This window comes from Pongo pygmaeus, chromosome 16 (genome assembly GCF_028885625.2).
Source record: "Pongo pygmaeus isolate AG05252 chromosome 16, NHGRI_mPonPyg2-v2.0_pri, whole genome shotgun sequence".
In the NCBI taxonomy this organism is placed as follows: domain Eukaryota; kingdom Metazoa; phylum Chordata; class Mammalia; order Primates; family Hominidae; genus Pongo; species Pongo pygmaeus.
Genome location: NC_072389.2, coordinates 88242424 through 88263119, shown reverse-complemented (window position 1 = coordinate 88263119; position 20696 = coordinate 88242424). Strand labels below are relative to the sequence as shown.

Here is a 20696-nt window from a genome sequence, read left to right as displayed (position 1 = left end):
CAGGCCCCAGGGGCGGGTGAGCCAGCAGGAGGCTGCCAGCCTGCCCTCCCCTGGACATCCACAAGGTGCACAGTCCTAGTTCCCAGGGCTGTCTGTGCCACCCAATGGCCACAGCCTTGAGAAAGTCACATTCTCTCGCTGAGCCTCAGTTTCTTTAATGTAAAATGAGGGTATGACAGCTAGTATCCCAAGGGCTTCTGCTCCGGCCTGAGCCTGAAATGAGGGCCAGGGACCCAGAGCAGCCCTGCTCCAGCCCGGGGACTGGCCAGCAATGGCAAATCAGGTGGCACAGATGGGGGCCTGTGATGGCCCCTGCAAGCTCACTAGCCTCAAGAACAGTCTGATAGCGGTTCCCACTCACAGGTCCTTGTCCCAAGGCTGTGCACTTGAGTTAAGGGATCTGAGTTGCTGTATCACAGAAAGGTCTCCAGAGACCATCCTTGGGAAGGACATGAGAAAAATTATTTCCTGAGCATCTACTATGTGCCAGGGGCCATGGTAAGCACTTTGAGAGAAACACAATCTCAATCAGTTCTCATTATTACCCTCAGGGAGGCTCAGAGAGTCTAAGGAACTAGCCAGGGTAACACAGCCAGGAAACTGCAGTACTGCGGCAGGCTGTTCTTTCTGCAGCCATAAGCAGCTTCAAGGTCCTGCAGGCACAGCCATCACCTACGAAACCCGGACGTCTGAATGGATGACCCCAACAGCTTTGACCCACAGAATGCTCTGGGAGCCTGCCTTTGATGGCTTGCTAGACAATCTAAGATGCTGCCATATTTGCCAGCTCAACAGCCAGGGCACAGGTGGCTGGAGGCCTGTGAAGACAGGAGCCTCAGGCAGCGGTGTCAGATGGAGGGAGCCTTGGACATCACTGAATCCAAACCCCTCAATCTATGGGAAGCACACAGAGGCCCAGAGAGGGCAGGCACTGGCCCAGGCCACAGAGCAAACAGGAACAGGGATGGGGATCGAGAGTAAAAAATACAGCACTGAGGGCAATGCGGAGGGACAGCCAAAGACCTATGATGACTTTCCAGCCCATCACAACTCCCCTTTATATAAGACTCCCTCCAGGCCAGTCCTAGAGATGCCCAGGCAGGCCTCTCTCCTGCTTTACAGGGAAGCAGCCTGGTTGTGGGGAGGGGACAGTGCAGGGGCAGCACATGGCCAGACGGTCGGGGCTCCTTTTCCAGAGAGCTTCCTTGCTCCTGGACTTTGTGACCCACAGTCTGGATACCCAGTGCCCCCAGGCTGCGAGGGTGAAGCTCGGCTCTCAGTGTAGCAATGGGAGCAGGCACGGTACCTGTGCTCAAGATTGTTCTTGAGGCCAGTGAGCTTGCAGGGGCCATCACAGTGAAGGCCAGCAGCAGGCCCATGTCCTCCTTGATGCTGCAGCTGCGGTGCGGCTGGCACATGCCCACCACATGGGATAAGCCCAGGGTCTCACAGGGCCGGTTCATGGCTGCACACAGGTCCTTCCAACACAGGCAGAGAAGCGGCCTTCAGGCTAACCTGGCGAGTGCCAGGCCCACCTGAGCTAAGGCCAGGGAAGGGTCCCCCCAAGTTGATCCCAAGCGAAAAGGATGTCCCTCCCACCGTTCTGTGACGTGAGGCCAGCACGGTGGCCGCTTGGGAAGGAGGTGCTGTCATTCACACACAAGCCACTGGGCATCTCTTTGACCCTCGGGAACACAGACCCGCACAGAATAATTTTGGTTACTATCCAGCAGGGGCGCTGACAGAAGCTGCCAGAGTCCAGCAGAGGGAAAATAACTGCCTCTGCACACATCAGCAGTTGCCGGAGGTTAGGGAAGGAGGGAGGAAGGTGGCTGTGAATATAAACGGGTAGCACGAGACATCCTTCTGATGGGACAGATCTGTATCTAGACTGTGGGGGTGGGTAGGTGAACCCACAGTGATGAAACTGCACAGAACTGAATACACACACACACACACACACACACACACACACAGAGGGAAGTACGTGTGGAACTGATGAGATCTGAGTAAGTCTGTGGATGGTATCAGTGTCAGTTTCCTGATTGGGATACTGTGCTCTAGTCATGCAAGATGTTACCACTGGGGGAAATGGATGAAGGCTATACAGGCCCTCTCTCTATTATTTCTGACAACAGCATGAAAATCCACAATTATTTCAAAATAAAAGACCTCCCCAAGTGCGGACAGAATCCAGCCTTGGGCCAAAGGTGTACAAACTCTCCTCAAAACGGGGGTCCCTGAGAGCACGGCCCCCTCCTCCACCAGGGCTTCTTCCGCAGGGCCGGGAAGCACCTCCTGAGATGCAGGTTCCCACCCTCCTGCGGCTGCGGTACCTGGTGAGCAGGATGGCGGTGTCATGGTGCAGGGGGTGGGCGTCCCCCTTCATGTTGATGCTTTTCTGCCACTTGCAGAAGCTCTTCAGGGTGTTGTCTGCATGGTGCGTGATCTTTAGATCCTCCTGGGGGCAGAGAGAGTGACTGCTCATGCCTCCCCTGAGTTCCAAGAAGGTCAGGCCCAATTCTCCCCCATACAATGCAGGAGACAGAGGCCCAGCAGGGCAGCGGGAGGCCGGCAGGCACCAGTCCAGCTTCCAGCCTGACCATCCCTCCTGTAGGAACCTCCTGCAGGGGACCTGGGACCTGAGAGAGGGTCAGTCAGGAACCAGGGGGTGGCAGGGGACACAGTCCAGGCCAAGGAGGCCTTCACTGTGCCCTTCCAGCACAGGTCATGGGGCAGGAGGGCTCTGGCAGCCGAAGCCATTGCCGGGCAGCGTGGGACCACATGACCGCTCACCTCCTCATCTTCCAGCAGGACCAGGCGCACAATGGTGATGTGGATGGGGTTCCTAATGGTGGGGTCGTGAAACAGGCCAGCCACCTGCCCAAGAGATGGGGGGGTCAGGCTGTCACCAGGATGAAGGATACAAGCAGCCAATGCCAACCCCAACCCACCCACCCACCCAGGGCAATGCACACCCATGCTCACACACAGGGACGCTCACACGGGTGCACACAGGCCGCACAGCGGACAGGCGATGCACATGCACCAATGCATGTGTCCCCACACCTCACACACACTGCCCCAATGTGGCAGCAGCAGAACCTGGAATGGACAAGAGGCCTCTGAGGCCCCTTCCCAGACCACAAATCTTTCCTAGACCACAGACAGGTAAGCTTGGTATCAGTCCCCAGCAAAGTGGCTCCAGAGGACCAGAAGCCCCTGAGGGTCTGCTCGGCGTGCCTGAGGACTGACCCACGCTATATTCTGAGTCAGGGCTAGGGGCAGCTTAGTACCACCACAAAGGCCTTCCCTCAGCATATGTAACCTCACTGTCTCCCAGGAGCTATGGGGGCAATACAGGCATTGGGAGATGTTGGAGGGAGGCAGGGTCTTAATTGGCTGATCAACTCAACCAAGTAACATTGGTTAATGGCCCAAGGTCAATGTGGGATGTTTCAACTGGATAAATGATACCCAGGGAAGCCCAGCCCTGTTCTGCTGCAGGCCTGGAGAGCATGCCAGAGGTGTGCAGTGTTTGTGAAGGTAAGATCTGGAGGTTACAGATAACCACAGGCTCCCGGTGAGCTGAAAGTGTGACAAGAGCCCCTCGAAAAGGGCTCATGGCCTCAGAGAGTAGGAACAGAATTGGGGGTGAAAATGGGGTGAAACTGACTGAGCACGGTGGCTCATACCTGTAATCTCGGCACTTTGGGAGGCTGAGGTGGGCAGATCACGAGGTCAGGAGTTCGAGACCAGCCTGGCCAGCATGGAGAAACCCCACCTCTACTAAAAATACAAAAAAATTAGCCAAGTGTGGTGGCATGCGCCTGTAGTCCCAGCTACTCAGGAGGCTGAGGCAGGAAAATCACTTGAACCAGAAGGCGGAGGTTGCAGTGAGCCGAGATCATGCCACTGCACTCCGATCTTGGGGGACAGAGTGAGACTCCATCTCAAAAAAAAAAAAAAAAAAGAAAAAGAAAGAAAGAAAGAAAATAGGGTAAAAAGGGACCTGTCTTGCTATCCTTGGGACAAACCCACCCAAGCCCTAGGACTCAGGTCTGAGTCTAGCACGGGGAGAACGCTGATAAATTGAGGTCTGTAGATAGCGTTGGTAAAGAAAGATAAGGCTGTCCTGAAGGTGGCTGTGAGTCAGATACTGCAGCAGCCAAAAAAATAGCCGCAGCCAACCTTAATTGAGCCTAACATGTACAGTCCCTGTGCTGGGGGCTTAGCATGCATTATCTCATTTAATCTTACTTCTAAGGTAGGCATAATTATCCTCGTTTTACAAATGAAGTAACTGAAGCTCAAAGAGAGGGTAAAGCTGGGCTCGGAACCCAGGTTTCGCTGCTTCAAAGCCCCTGCTTATTTCCTAAATTTGGGGAATGCTGCCTGCCTATTCTGTTGGGGATTCTCAATGCATATTTACTTTGAGGGCTCTGAGAAGTCCTGTAGTAAAGAAGTCTGTTTTGCCTTTTTTTTTTTTTTGAGACAGTGTCTCACTTTGTCACCCATATGGAGTGCAGGTGCCTGATCTCGGCTCACTGCAGCCGCTGCAGCCTCCACCTCCTGGGCTCAAGCAATCCTCCCACCTCAGCCCCTCAAGTAGCTGGGACTATAGGTGTGTACCACTATGCCTGGCCCGTTTTATTTTTTTTTAACCCTGTGTGGCCAAACTTATCCAACAGCAGCATCTTTTTTTTTCACAGTGCACTACTGGCATTCTTTGGAACACACTCCCTGAAATATTCCTTGGAAAATGCTGCAGTGAGACAGAGTCCCCAAGTGCAGGATCGTGCTCTTCCACATCCATCACCTTATCCCAGGTAGAGCGATGGCTCTCAACAAGTCAGTCTTAAATAAACATCTGATCCCGAGGGAACATCTGTTCCCCATCCTTCTGGCCCATCCTGGCCCAGGGCACACGTCTCCAGGGCCTCTCCTCAGCGAGTTCTCTGGGGCATTGGGAACCACACAAGGATCAGAGGCGAGGGGCCTGAATTCCCCTCCTGGCTCTGCCCCAGACCTGTGCTGTGTGGCTCTGCCTGACCACTTTCCTTCTCTGATCTTGAGATTCCCTAACTAAAAATAGGAATAAGTTGATCTGTCTCAGAGGGGGACCTCAAAGCGTAAATGAAATGGTGGATATAAATGCGGTAAAGTACGGTGTCCATGGGAGGGGTACTCCTAGGCCTGATAAAGCTGGCTACTGGGCCCCTATCTCCCCATGTCACTTCCTCCCATCCTGGGGGCTTAGTGCATCGCAACACTGACCCCTGACCCCACCCTCTAAACCCCAGCTTCGGGAGGCTGGCCAAGACCCAGCCCAGCTTGCCCTACTGGGCCTGCTCCACTGACCCAGGCTGCTCCAGATCAGAAGAGGAAGCACATCTATGAAGCTGGGGAAACTGAGGCCAAGAAGCATGCCTCTGTGGATATGTGCTCCAGCAAATGGAGTACCAGAGCTGTGGGCAGCCTGAGATTGGCATGCCAGCCAAGCATTCCCCAAACCCCAGCAACCCTTAGCAGGCAGCTTCTCACCTGGACGGGCCGGCACTACTGCTGCTCTGCAGAGGAGGCACTGGGTACCACCCTCCAGGTCCCAATAATAGAGGTTAGTTATTCTAGGGTGGGAGCAGGGTGGCGTGGGGAGGGAGGTTCCTGGCTAGTGGCCCTGTTGGAGCTGGGCACGGCTCACCTGGCCTGGGCACTGGAGGGAGAATGGCTGGCAGAGCCAGGTGCCATAGGCTTGGTGGGGGGGAGGGAGCAGAGGGAGGCTGAGCCCCAACGTGGGAGAAGTAGTGAGATGGAGCGAGGGAGGCCAGTCTAGGGGACTGACTGGGACAGGACTGAAAGGCAGAGGACACAGTCTTGTGGCACAATTAAGGGCACAGGCTATAGTGATGTATCTGTCTGTCTGTATCCTCTGGTCTAAGGGACACTGAGCATGGGGATGTTAAGAGGGGCTTCTAGAAAGGCCCCTTCATGTCCCCAGGCCCAGCATCTGCCCGAGAACTGGGAGCAGAAGAGCATACCTTGCATCCCACAGGTGCTTGGAGCACTGGAATCACCCCGCTGTGCCAGCCTCTCTGGGGCCTGACGCTTGTACACCACATGGGGCTGGGCATGGCTGGGCCAGGTTGGGGCACCGTCCAGGGGCTCAATGAAGTAGTCCTTGTTGGAGAGTAGGAACACACCTTTCTGGGGAAGAAGCACCAGGGTCACACAGGGAGGGCTGGTGCTCAGCTGCTCTTCCTGCACGTCCCAGAGGCCCATCCTGCTCAACTGAGCCCCCTCTGCCCACACCACCTGTGACTGCTCACGGACACACTGCACTTTCCTCCTGCTGGGCCTTTGCTCACTCTGTAGCCTCCATCTGGAAGCCCTTCTCTGCCATTTCACACACAGCCAAACCTTCAAAGCAGAGCTCAGAAGCCTCCACCCCTGGGGATGCTGCCCCACACAGCCACCCCATTAGGAGAGGAAAATGGATCTGCATCCAAATCTGACAAAATGGTGTCTTCCAAAGTCCCAGACAGCCGTCCTGAGTGGGGCAGCTTGTGCCCAGGCCTCCAGGCTATTCTGCATCTTCTCTGCATGCCAGCCGTTTCCAGCACTGTGCTCCCTCCCAGCTGGCCAGGGCTTCTGACCTTCCCTCTATCTCCCTAAGGCAATGAATCACTCCAAAAGCGTCCACACCCACACCCGAGCAGAGGAGATGCCCACGGCCACCAGGACACCCTGTTCTCTGAGCCCCAGGCTGCCCAGAGAAGGGAAGCTGGCAGGAGTGTCTTGGACATGTCCACCAGCATTCAGAGTCCAGGGAGGGGAGGGGCCCTGCGAAGCATCTCTGATGCCCACTACCTCCTGAGGAAGCTCAGGGCTCTAACAGGGAAGAAGGTTTTACGTCCCTCGGACTTCCCCTCATAGGCACCAATTCTGCCCCTTGGGTCACACAAGACCAGGGGGCCTGGAGGGAGGGCTGGAGAGTGCATCAGCTCTTGGGTCTGGGGACCTGGGTATGAATGCGGAGTCACCCCCTCCCGCCCACCACTCACTGAATGACTGGGTGACCCTGGGCAAGTTCCCCTCTGAGCCTGTTTCCTCATCTGTGAAATGGGAATGACGTCCCATGTGCACAGCTGCTGCACAGGCTCAACAAGATCAATTGTACATTAAGGGACAGGCACAGGCTCCATAAATGAGAATACTGTGCAGGGCAGATGGGCCTTCAAAGGTCCAGACGTTGTGCAGCTTGTGTTGTGGGCTGCCCTGTCATTAGGCACTGTGCAGCCACAGCCTATGGTTTTTGCCTGAGCAATCTAAGCTGAGGGCCTCCTGGGAACAGTGGACGCTGAGAGTGTGCACACATCCCCTACTCCTCCCAAACCCCCACCCTCCAGAGCTGGGAGAGTCGGGCTGGTCACCTGAACACGAACAGAAAGGGGCCCTACTCTGCCTGGAGTGGAAGCTGCTCTAATCAGCACCCAATCAGGGAGCAATTGGGGCTGCAGGCAGTAGCCAGCACCACCCTTCAGCCAGAGGAAGCCAGGAAGCTGAGGGCTGCTTTTCCCGGAGCTCTGATCCGGGCCGAGGGGCTGAAAGGGGTTCCTCACCACACCCTGCAGAATGGCTACAGGGTGAGGGGTGGCTTTCCTGGAGAAGAGCAGCCTAAAGGGACCTGTGAAGGAACAGTCATAACTGATGCCCCAAAGAAGAGAAGTCAACTGCTTTTTCAGTTACTTAGTCCAGTCAAACAGAGGTTCTCAAAATGGGATCTCTGGACCTGCGTCTTCAATATTACCTGAGACGTTTTCAGAAATCCAAGTGTTTGGGCGCTATCCCAGACCTACCCTGCAAAAATTCTGTTTAAACAGGGCCTGCAGGTGATTTAAGCTCATATTCAACTTTTTTTTTTTTTTTGGGGAGTGCCTGGGGTCTCGCTGTGTCTCCAGCTAAGCGCCATCATCACACCCCACATCCTTGAACTCCTGGGCTCAAGTGATCCTTTCACTTCAGCGTCCCAAATAGCTGGGACTACAGGTGCACCACCACCCGGCTTTCACATTAAACTTTGAGAACTGCTGTCCTAGAGATTTAAAGGCGTGAATACCGAGGCTGGCAGAGGAAAAGTGCACTGGACAAAGCCACCAGACAAGTGCGTGGCAAGGCTAGAGCCAGTCTCCACATCCCACCACCCGAGACTGCCCCAAGTATACATTTCCCAGCGCACTCACCGGGCCGTCGCAGGCGCTAATGGCCGCCAGGCCATCCTGGAGCTCAGGGTCCTGTACCTCGCCGAGCAGGTGGCAGACGGGGGTGTGGGCCCGGATGTGCGCGCGACCCAGGCCTCCTCGCTGCCTCGTTTCGCTCACAAAACCCTGCGCCAGCAGGTGCTGATTGGCGGTGAGGTTGAAGCGCAGCTCGCGCCTGCGATATTGAAGGCGGGCGCATCTCGGTGCACAGACATACCCTGCTTGCACAGTGTTCTGGGCCGCAGCTCGTGTAGGACAGGAAGGAGACCCCCACGTCGGCACAAACCGGGTGCACGATGTCCAGTGCCGCCTGGCTCTCAGTTGCACGTCCTGCAGGGAGAGAACCACAAACGCCTAGGCCCAGGGCAGACCCAGGTCCTTGCTGGTGGCCGGGGACCAGAAGGGAGCGGCCAAGAGGGGGCTGCTGGAGTCAGAGTATCTGGGTTCAAATCCTCGCTGGGCTATCTACTAACTCTGCTATTTCATCTTTCCGTGCCTCAGTTTCTCCATCTGGATCGCTGCAGTAACTTCGTTTGTTGTCGTTGTGTTTTGGGTTTTTTGTTTGTTTTGAGACAATCTCGCTCTGTCGCCCAGGCTAGAGTGTGTGGCGCCATCTCAGGTCTCTGCAACCTCTGCCTCCTGGGTTCAAGCGATTCTCTTGCTCTCAGCCTCCGGAGTAGCTAGGACTACAGGCACACGCCAGCACGCCCAGCTACTTTTTGTATTTTTAGTGAACACAGGATTTCACCATATTGGCCAGGCTGGTCTCAAACTCCTTAACTCAGGTGATAAGCTCGCCTCGGCCTCCCAAAGTGCTGGAATTACAGGCGTGAGCCACTGCGCCCTGCCTGGATTGCTGCGGTAACTTCTTAACAGGTCTCCCTGTTTCCACTATTGCTTACCCCAGGTGCCCCTCCCCTCCTGTTTTCAATATAGCAGAATCATGGTCCTACTCTGCTCAGAATCCTGCAATGGAGCCCATCTCACTCAGAGCAAAAGACAAAGTTCTGGCCTGTATGAGGCCTTAGGCAAGGTGACCTCTCCAATCTCATTTCCAGCTACACAGCCTTAGTTCCCTCCACTCCGCCCACTGGCCTCCTTGCAGTTCCTCCACAGGCCAGACATGCTCCTGCTTCAGGATTTTGCATTGCTGTTCCCTACACCTGGAACACTCTTCTGTCTGTTTTCCACGTGGCTAAACCACTCACTTTTGTGTTCTTGCTTAAATGTCTCCTTCTCAATGAGGCCTCCTCTAATGACTTTATTTTAAAATTGCAACTCCCTGGCTCTCCCTATCCCCCTTCCCTGCTTATTTTTCCCCATAGCACTTCTGACATACCATATCACTTAGCATTTTCATTATTCTTTCTATTTATTTGTTTTCTCCCTCCCCTCCCAATGTAGTCTAGGAAGGCGAGAAACTTTATATTCTTTTCCCCCATGTTTTTTGGAAACAGGGTCTTGGTCTGTTGCCCAGACAGGAGTGCAGGTGTGCAATCATAGCTCACTGCAGCCTCCAACTCCTGAGCTGGAGCCATCCTCCCATCTCAGCCTCCTAAGTAGGGAGGGACTGGGACTACAGGTGGGTGCCACCACACTTGGCTAATTTTTTTTACTTTTAGTTTTTTTAATAGAGATGGGATCTCACTATGTTGCCCAGGTTGGTCTCAAACAAACTCCTGGACTCCAGTAATCCTTCTACCTCGGCCTCCCAAAGTGCTGGGATTACATGTGTGAGCCACGGCAGCTGGCCCTGGATAATTTTTTTTTTTTTTTTTTTTTTTTTGTAGAGATGGGAGTCTCGCTATGTTTCCCAGGCTGGTCTTGAACTCCTGGCCTCAAGCAATCCACCCACTTCAGCCTCCTAAAGTGTTGGGATTACAGGTGTGAGCCACCACACTTGGCCCTTTATATACTTTGTTGAAGATTTAAGTGTCAGAGGAAGTGTCCAGAACTTAGTCCTTTTTTGGTATTTGTTGAATGACTGTAGAATGCGGATAACCACAGCACTTACACTCTCGATGCTGTTGTGAGGATTAAACCTGGTGAGCTACTCCCTTCAGCAGTGCCTGAGCCTCTGGTTGAATATGTTGGCAATTATGATTGTTAAGATTATTATTAGCCTGATGGATTTTAAAAGGTGCTCTCATGTGCATGAGCATTCTGCCAGTGTCTCCAGGCCTCCTGGAATGGGGAGACAGAGAAAGACCACCACAGTGGGGCTCCCTGGCCCCTAACCGCCACTTCAACAGGGTATCTCTGGTTTCTTTCTTTTACGTGGAATAATTCGTTTAAAGAAAGGTTCCAGGGATGGAAAAAATTGTCAGACCTCTGCTCAGGCCCTTGCAGTTTAAAAACCCCTCTCTGTTGCTCTGTCCTCCTGGATTTCCTAGTAAGGCCTGGATTCTTATCCTTTTTTGCCACAAACTCCTTCTCCTCAGAAAAATGTTTTGAAATGCATAAAATAAAATACACAGGAGTGGTTGGGCATGGTGGCTCAAGCCTGCAATCCTGGCACTTTGGGAGGCCGAGGCAGGCAAATCACTTGAGGTCAGGAGTTTGAGACCAGCCTGGCCAACATGGTGAAACCCCAACTCTACTAAAAATGCAAAAGTTAGCCAGGCGTGGTGGCTAATGCCTGTAATCCCAGCTACTCAGGAGACTGAGGCAGGAGAATCGCTTAAACCCGGGAGGTGGAGGTTGTAGTGAGCCGAGATTGCATCACTGCACTCCAGCCTGGGCGACAGAGTGAGACCCTGCCACAAAAAATAAATAAAATAAAATAAAACATAATACACAGGAGTCCCAAGGAAATTGATTATATTGAAATTCAGCTATCAAAATAATTTAAGGCCAGGCATGGTTGTTCATACTTGTAATCCCAGAACTCTGGGAGAACGAGGTGGGAGGATCACTTGAGCCTAGGAGTTCAAAACCAACTGGGCAACATAATGGGACCTTGTCACTACAAAAAAAAAAGTTGGTATGATGGTGCACACCTGCAGTCCCAGCTACTTGGAATGCTGAGGTGGGAGACTTTCTTGAGCCCAGGAGGTCGAGGCTGCAGTGAGTCATGATGGCGCCATTGCACTCCAGCCTGGGTGATAGAGTGAGACATTATCTCAAAAACAAAACATAACAAAACAAAAAATAATTTAAAAAGTAGGGTGTGGAATTATACTTTAAACAAGATTTTGTGGCAAATTTAACAACTATGGTCATTTTTTTTTTTTTTTTTTTTTTTTGAGACAGAGTCTTTCTCTGTTACCCAGGCTGGAGTGCAGTAGCTCAATCTTGGCTCACCACAACCTCCGCCTCCCAGGTTCAAGCAATTCTTGTCCCTTAGCCTCCCAAGTAGCTGGGACTACAGGCACGTGCCACCACACCCAGTGAGTTTTTGTATCTTTAGTAAAGACGGGGTTTTGCCATGTTGGCAAGGCTGGTCTTGAACTCCTGGCCTCAAGTGATCCACTCACCTCAGCCTCCAAAAGTGCTGGGATTATAGGCATGAGCCACTATGCCCAGCAACTATGGAAATTTTGAAGTAGTGATGAACATAAACCTTATTTCAAGATACATGCAACAACTGTAATGAGATAGAAAAATATTTGGTTTGTTCTATTGGTAACGAAATCACAGGTGCTGATGGGATTTGCTAATAATATTCATAATTGAGGGAAATACTAAATTTCATTGAGAGGTTACAAAAAGTAAATATGTAGTATTTTCCCATTCAAGCTCATGGATCCCCTGAGTTCACGGTCCCTTAGGCTGTGGACCCCAGGTTAGGACACCTGCAGTAGGGTGTCCAGACTACTTCCTAGGTGAGAGAGCAAAGGGAGGCTCAGAGAGGTGGAGAGACTGGCCTAGAGCCACACAGTGACAGTGAGAGTGGCAGTGCTGAGACTGGGACTCAAGTCCCCCAAATGGTTTCAGTCTCTTCAGTAACATTGCTCTATATTCTCAACAGTCCATCCCTTACTGGGCCTCAGTTTCCCAATCGTTAATGTGAAAGAGTTGAATTAGATCACGTTTCTCAAATCTCTTTGGCCACCAGGTCTAGTCTCAAAAGAAATCTCATGTGCCGGGGGTTGGGGGAGCCCTGGCATCCATGCTTTTCCCCTGCTTTTGCATCTCTGCAGTTCCTAGGCTCTAAAGAGCACAGTTAGGGAACTTGGCAATCTGGAGTTTCTCGATTGGGTTTATACACAGCTCCCAGGATCCTGGCTGTTCACGACAATAGACTCCATGGGCTCGCATGAATGCCTGAGTGCCCTGCTGACATCCCACCAGGGTTCCTTCTGCTGCTGCCCAGCCCAAAGCTCCATCCCAGCAGGCTGCAGAAACCAAACCCACCCTCCAGTCTGTCCTCTGCCAAACTGCATGTAGAGTGCCCTGCCCACGTCAGTGCTGTGCCCCTGCTGAGAGCATCTCCCTCTGCTCACAACCGCCCCAGCAGTGCCGGCCTCAAGGAGCTTTCTCTGAGAGTCAGGAGGTTGGATGGGCTGGGTCAACGTGCTGTGTGGCTCTGAGCAAGTCTTCCCCATCATTGAGCCTCAACGGGCCACTAGTGCAAGGATTTTCCAGATCTCACAGATGAGTTTCTTAGAAACAAATTCCCAGGCCCCATCCCAGACTCACTATACCAGCATTTCCAGGAAACTAGGACTAGGGACTAGGAAGCTATGTTTTTACCAAGAGCCTCCGGGAACTGTGATCCTCAGGAAAGTTAGGAAATCCCCCACTGGGAGTGAACCTAGCTGGTCATCAGCAGTACCTGGAGAGCTCTGAAAAACTGCAGTTGCCCAGGACCCAGCCCAGAGATTCTAGTTCCACAGATCCAGGGCTCTGGGGGCCCTAGAACGTGTATTTTCTGTGTTTTTCTAGACCTTCCCAGGGATTCTGATCTAGCCAGTTCAGAGGCTGGCATTCAGAAGCCACCGGACTGGATGATTTAAGGCGACTTCTTGCTCTGACATCCTAATAAGGGCATATGGGACTACAACTCCTCAACCACAGCGTGCAGATTTGCTTGTGTTGATCAGTTATTGATTTTTTGGTTTGTTTTGGCTGACACAAATATTGAAAAATGTTTTAGTCAGTTGCCAATGTTTAAGAATCATATGATCTTGTACAAAAATCTCAATTTTCAGCTTTTCTTGAAAAGTCTTATCATCCATCCATTTCAGGCTTAAATTTCTCCCTGGCAGAAGTGGCTGGGGTGGAGCAGTGAGTTTCCTTTAGGAAGGGCCTATGGTCCCCGGTCCTCAGTCCCTACCACTCCCTATTCATTCCCAGTACTGTGGCTGCAAGTAGGCTCCCTTTCCCATCATGCTCATGTTTCCTTTCACTCAGTAAAGAACTGAGTCTCTAACGAAAGTGGGAAAACAAGAGATGGGCCAAGAAGCCCCATGTTTCAGGAAAAATCTGTCTCCCTACCCACCTTGTTTGCTCATTTACGTTACCTGCCTAGTCCATGGCATTCGGTATGTGACCCTTGGCTACTAACTGTGAGGGGGCACTAGGTGCTCCAAAGTCCAGGACAGTGGATAAGACGCCATCCTTGCTTTCAAATGGAGAAATGACCGGACGCAGTGGCTCACACCTGTAATCGCAGCACTTTGGAAGACCGAGGAGGGCAGATTGCTTGAACTCAGGAGTTCCAGACCAGCCTGTGCAACATGGTGAAATCCCATCTCTACAAAAAATACAAAAATTAGCCAGGCATGGTGGTGTATGCCTGTAGTTTCAGCTACTCTAGAGGCTGAAGTGGGAGGATCACTTGAGCCTAGGAGGTAGAAGTTGCAGTGAGCAGAGATTGTGCCACTGTACTCCAGCCTGGATGACAGAGTGAGACTCTGACCCCCACAAAAAACAGAAAACAAAACAGAAAAATGGGTGTGGTAGACCCAAGACCTCCACTCTGGCACAGTGCTGACAAGGTCCAAGCAAGGGGAGGGGATGACACCTTATGAATGCATTGGAATGAAGAAAAGTTTCATCAAGGAGGATGTATTTGAGATGTCCCTTAACATATGTTAATTCAACAGTGAAGACAAGGAGGGCCTCTTGGTGGTATGGGCACTGTGTGGTAAACCCTCAGAGAAGTGGGGAAAAGCCAGAAGTAAGAATGGGCAACAAGAAGTTTAATCTTGGCCCAGGCATGTGTTTTGTAAAATGGGAGACAATGGAGGGACAAAATAATGCACTGTCAAGAGTGTGGGCTTTGAAAGTAACAAGACCCAGGGCAGGCCCAAGTGGGCCATTTAATAGTTGTATAATCTGAGTCACTGCATATTTGTGAGTTTCAGTTTCCTCACCTGCTTGGAGAATCCAGGCCAGAAAACATAAGGAGGGGAGCCCAGGTTAAGGAGATGAAAATAACAGAGATAGGGAAGAACTACTTCCCAGGTTCACTCCCAGTGGGGGATTTCCTAACTTTCTCAAGGATCACAGTTTTCAGAAGCTACAACTCCAAGACTTGTTTTTGTTTTTGTTTGTTTGTTTTTGTTTTTGTTTTGAGAGAGAGTTTCATTCTTGTCACCCAGGCTGGAATGCAATGGCACGATCTTGGCTCACTGCAACCTCCGGCTGCTGGGTTCAAGCAATTCTGCCTCAGCCTCCCAAGTAGCTGGGATTACAGGTGCAAGCCACCACACCCAACTAATTTTTGTATTTTTAGTAGAGACTGGGTTTCCCATGTTGGCTAGGCTTCTCTTGAACTCCTGACCTCGTGTGATCCACCTACCTCGGCCTCCCAAAGTGCTGGGATTACAAGCATGAGCCACAGCACCTGACCTACTTTGGATTTAATTTGCCCTTCTTTTCTATTTTCTTCAGGTGTAAACTTAGAATCCTGATTTAAGATCTGTCTTCTTTTCTAATATATGTATTCAATGCCTTACATTTCCCCATAGCACTGTTTTCCCACAAGAAAGAGAGAGAAAGAAAGAGAGAGAGAAAGAGAGAGAGAGAAGGAAGGAAGGATGGAAGAAGGAAGGAAGAAAGGAAGAAAGGAAGGAAGGAAGGAGGCAAGGGGAAGGGGAAGGAAGGAAAGAAGGGATGAAGGAAGGAAGGAAAAAGAAAGAAAGAAAGAAAGAAGGAAGGAAAGAAAGAAAGGAAGAAAGTTGTTTAATTTCCACATATTTTGGGATTTTCCTGTTACCTTTCTGTTATTGATTTATAATTTAATTCCACTGCGGTGTAAAAGCAGACATTGTATGATTTCTATTCTTTTAAATGTGTTAAAGTGTGTTTTATGGCCCAGAATGTGGTCTATCTTGACGAATGTTCCATGTGAGCTTGAGAAGAATCATAATCTGCTATTGTGGGATGAAGTTGTCTATAGATATCAATTATATCCAGTTAATTAATGGCCTTGTTGAGTTAAGTCCTTGTTGATGTTCTGCCTGCTGAATCTGTCCATTTCTGATAGAGATGTGTTGAAGTCTCCTGCTATGATAGTGGATTCATCTATGTTTCCTACACTTCTATCAGTTTTTACCTCAGGGTATTTGATTCTCTGTTGTTAGCACATACACATTAATGATTGTTATGTCTTCTTGGAGAATGGATTGCCTTGTCATTCTGTAATGCCCTTCTTTATCCTTGCTAAATTTCCTTGCTTTGAAGCTGCTTTGTCTGAAATTCATATAGCTATTCCTGCTTTCTTTTGATTAGTGTTAGCATGGTATGTTTTTCCTCTATTTATTTACTTTTAATCTATATGTATCTTTATATTTAAAGTGAGTTTATTGTAAGCAACATATAGTATATATTTGGGTTTTGTTTTTGATCCACTCTGACAATTTCTCTCTTTTAATTGGTGATTGACCATTGACTTTCAAAGTGATTATTATATCAATATAGTAAGATTAATATCTACCATATTTGTTACTCTGTTCTATTTGTTGTCCTTGTTTTTGTTTCTATTTTTGACTTCCACTCTGTTTCCATCTTTTGTGGCTTTAATTGAGCATTTCATGATTCCATTTTCTTTCCCTTCTTAGCATATCCATCAGTTATACTTCTTTTTGTACTGTTTTCCCTAGGATTTGCAATATACATTTACAACTAGTTTAAGTCCACTCTTAAATAACACTCTACTGCTTCACAGGTAGCGTGAGTACCTTATAATAACAAAATTGTCCTAATTCCTCCCTCCTGTCCCTTGTATCATTATTATCATTCATTTCACTTATATACAAACATACACATCATTTATATACAAAAAATATATACATAATCAAATATATTATTGCTAATTATTATTTTGAACAAATGATGTTTGATCTATTGATCAGTTTGATCTGAATTGATCTATTAGATAAATTAAGAATAAGAAAAATAAAAGTTTTCATTTTATCTTAACTTATTCTTATTCCAATGCTCTTTCTTGATATACATCCAAGTTACTGACCTGTATCATTTTCCTTCTTCCCAAGGAACTTTTCTTTAACATTTCTTTCAAGGCAGGTTTACTGGCAACTAATTCCTTCAATTTTTGTATGAGAAAGTGTTTATTTCTCCTTCACTTTGAAGAGTAATTTCACAGAATATAGAATTCTAGGTTGGTGGTGTTTTTTTTTTCTCCCCTCTCTCAACACTTTAAATATTTCACTCCACTCTCCTCTTGCTTATATGATTTCTGAGAAGGTGGATGTAATTCTTATCTTGACTTCTCTGTAGGTAAGGTGGGTTTTTTTTTTCCCCCTCTGGGTTCCTTCAGAATTTTCTCTTCATCTTTTGACTTTTTTTTCTATAGTTTGTAACTTAGGTGGCTAGATGCAGTTTTTCTGTGGGCACTTATCCTGCTTGATGTTTTCTGAGCTTCCTGGATCTGTGGTTTGGTGTCTCACATTGAGAGAAATTCTCAGCCATTATTGTTTCAAATATTTCTCCTGTTTCTTTCTCTTCTGCTTCTGGAATTCCCATCACATGTATGTTACATCTTTTGCAGTTTTCTCACAGCTCTTGCACACTCTGTATTTTTTTTTCAATCTTTTCCCCTTTTCAGTTTTGGTGATTTCCATGAGATATTCTCAGGCTCAGAGATGTCTTTCCTCAGCAGAATCCAATTTGCTAATAAGCCTGTCAAAGGCATTCTTCATTTTTGTTACAGTGTTTTTAATCTATAGCATTTCTTTTTGGTTCTTTCTTACAATTTCCATCTCCGATTTAACTTCCCATATATACAGAGCCTATATACTAACCTGTGAATGCACACACACACACATCTATTTTTTTGTGTATCTATGCATTCATACTGAAACCCTGGACACTATTTCAGCACCATAGGATTCATTATAATCCGCAACTTTTTATTTTAAGTTCCAGGGTACATGTGCAGAATGTGCAGGTTTGTTACATAAGTAAATGTGTGCCATGGTGGTTTGCTGCACCTATCGACTCATCACCTAATTATTAAGCCCAGCATGCATTAGCTCTTTTCCCTAATGCTCTCCCCCGCCGCCCTCCCCTGATAGGCCCCAGTAAGTGTTGTTCCCCTCCCTGTGTCCATGTGTTTTCGTCTTTCAGCTCCCACTTATGAGTAAGAACATGTGCACAACGTGCAGGGTTTGCTACATATGTATACATGTGCCATGTTGGTGTGCTGCACCCATTAACTCGTCATTTAACATTAGGTATATCTCCTAATGCTATCCCTCCCCCCTCCCCCCACCCCACAACATGCCCCGGTGTGTGATGTTCCCCTTCCCGTGTCCATGTGTTCTCATTGTTCAATTCCCACCTGTGAGTGAGAACATGCGGTGTTTGGTTTTTTGTCCTTGCAATAGTGGGCTGAGAATGATGGTTTCCAGCTTCATCCACGTCCCTACAAAGGACATGAACTCATCATTTTTTATGGCTGCATAGTATTCCATTCAACCACCAATTTCTTAGTTCCACTCCACCCCAAATTCTTTTGTCCTGCTTCTTTGTAGTCAATTGCTCCTACTCCCACCCCTAGCAATCATTTACTATTTTCTGTCCCTATAGTTTTGCCTTTTCCAGAAATTTATATAACTTGAATCATATAACATGTAGTCTTTTGGGTCTAGCTTTTTTCACTTACTAAAATACATTTAAGTTTTATGCATGCTGTTGGGTGAATCAACAAATGTTGAAACAACAAAATGTTGTTTGTTCCTTGAACTGGCTTTATATATGGATAGATGTTCACTCATTTACCAGTTGAAAGACATCTGGGTTGTTTCCCGTTTGGGGTGATTATAGATAAAGTTCTATAAACATTCATATACACATTTTTGCATAAACCTACATTTTTACTTCTCTTTGAGGAACACCTAGAGGTGAGTTTGCTGGGTTATATGATATATGCATGTTTATAAGAAACTGTTAAACTGATTTCCAAAGTAGCCATACCATTTTGCATTCTAATGAACAATGTGTGAGTGTTCCAGTTGTCCCAGACCCTTGCTAGTATGTGGCATTACCAGGTTTGTGTGTGTGGTGTTTTTGTTTTTTTTTTAAGCCTTTTTAGTAGGTATGTAGTGGTATCTTAGTTCAGTTTTTAATTTGAACTTGCATAATAACTTGATGTTAAGCATCTTTTCATGTGCTTCTTCGCCATCTTTTCTGGGTTGAATTGTGTCTATGACTAGAATCTTATTGGAAAATGGAGCCATTGCAAAAGATCAAGTTAAGGTGAGGTTATCTGCATGGGCCTTAATACAATGTGACTGATGTCCTTATAAAAAGGGGAAATTTGAAAACAGACGCATGCACACAGGGAGGAAGCTGTGTGAAGATAAAGGCAGAGCTCTACAAGCCAAAGAACAACCAGCCCTGCCAACACCTTGATCTTGGGATCTGTGGTCTCTGGAACTGAGAGATAATAAATTTCTATTGTTTAAGCCACCCTGTTTGTGTACTTTGCATAGTAGTCTTAGCAAATTAATGCACTATCTGTATATCTTTTTTGGTGAAGTATCTGTTTAGAACTTTTACCTATGTTTTTGTGGTTTGGTTTGGTTTTCCCTTGCTTGCTTACTGTCTGTAAGCACCTCCCAGCCACATTTCCTTCTTAGTCATTATAGTTCCATGATGGCTACAATTAAAGAAGTCTTGGCCAGGTGCGGAGGCTCGCGCCTGTAATCCCAGCACTTTGGGAGGCCGAGGCAGGTGGATTGCTTGAGGCCAGGAGTTCTAGACCAGCCTGGCCAACATGGCAAAACCCCGTCTCTACTAACAGTACAAAAATTAGTGAGGCGTGGTGGCATGCACTTGTAGTCCCAGGTACTTGGGGGGCTGAGGCAGGAGAATCGCTTGAACCCAAGAGGCAGAGGTTGCAGTGAGCTGAGATCGTACCACTGCACTCCAGCATGGGTGACACAGCAAGACTCTGTCTCAAACAAAAAAAAAAAAAAAAAGAAAAGAAGTCTTAACGCAGATATTGGATGGGATGGGGAAGTACCCCTGGCCACCCTAGAGAGCATCTATCAAGCTGTGTGCTGTGTTTATGAGAAGGCTGGGGAGGGATAGTATTGATGAAAGTCCTGTGTCTGTGATACAGGGTGAAAATCTGCACTTGGATGCAAAAGAGCATTGAATGACATGGGAAAAAAAAAGCGAAAGCCTTAACAAAATGAAAGAGTCCTGATGTTTCGCTGGACACCACAACCCTTTCAAAAGCATGTTATCAGCATGTTTTTAAACAGTGTTTTTGAAGTTACTAACTCATGATTGCACGGTTCACTTCCTCGACTCTGTTGAACTTTCAGAGGTCTCCCCTCCACTTCCTGAGTATCATGAGGATCCTCTCACACAGCGATTCTCAGAGAAGGCCTTAGATTATAGTTTTGTATAAAAGCAAGCCTGCAAATGTGAGATATTCAGAAGCTGGGATGTGGGTTTCCCAGCCTCTGAGTGAACACCTCCCTCCTGCCTTGAAGGGCTTTTAAGAAAACTTCAAAATAGACTTTATTTTATTTTATTTTTTTTGAGACGGAGTCTCGCTCTGTTGCCCAGGCTGGAGTGCAGTGGTGCGATCTCGGCTCACTGCAAGCTCCGCCTCCCGGGTTCACACCATTCTGCCTCAGCCTCCTGAGTAGCTGGGACTACAGGTGCCTGCCACCACGCCCGGCTAATTTTTTTTGTATTTTAGTAGAGACGGGGTTTTGCCATGTTGGCCAGGATGGCCTCGATCTCCTGACCTCATGAACCACCCGCCTCGGCCTCCCAAAGTGCTGGGATTACAGGTGTAAGCCACCGCACCTGGCCTAGACTGTATTTTTTTAGAGCAGTTTTAGGTTCACAGCAAAACTGAGTGGAAAATATAGAGTTCCCATATGCCCCTCCTCACACACATGCACAGCCTCCCCCACTATCAACACACCCAGCCAGAGTGGTACATTTGCTATAGTTGAGGAACTTACATGGACACATTATTACTCAAAGTCCATAGTTTACGTTAGG

The 20696-nt window shown here is 48.5% G+C and overlaps 1 protein-coding gene across 1 annotated transcript in view; it reads right to left on the bottom strand.

The window, feature by feature from the left end:
• The window catches only part of LOC129013882 (A disintegrin and metalloproteinase with thrombospondin motifs 7-like), a 47805-nt gene extending 33986 nt beyond the window's left edge, over positions 1–13819 (bottom strand). Inside the window, 9 exon segments of the mRNA XM_063652351.1 lie at positions 1121–1478; positions 2221–2336; positions 2604–2880; positions 4042–4145; positions 6039–6204; positions 8241–8443; positions 8446–8506; positions 8509–8588; positions 13768–13819. Coding sequence (XP_063508421.1) covers positions 1121–1478; positions 2221–2336; positions 2604–2880; positions 4042–4145; positions 6039–6204; positions 8241–8443; positions 8446–8506; positions 8509–8588; positions 13768–13819 — 1417 coding nt within the window.
• Between the last annotated feature and the right edge of the window lie 6877 nt (positions 13820–20696).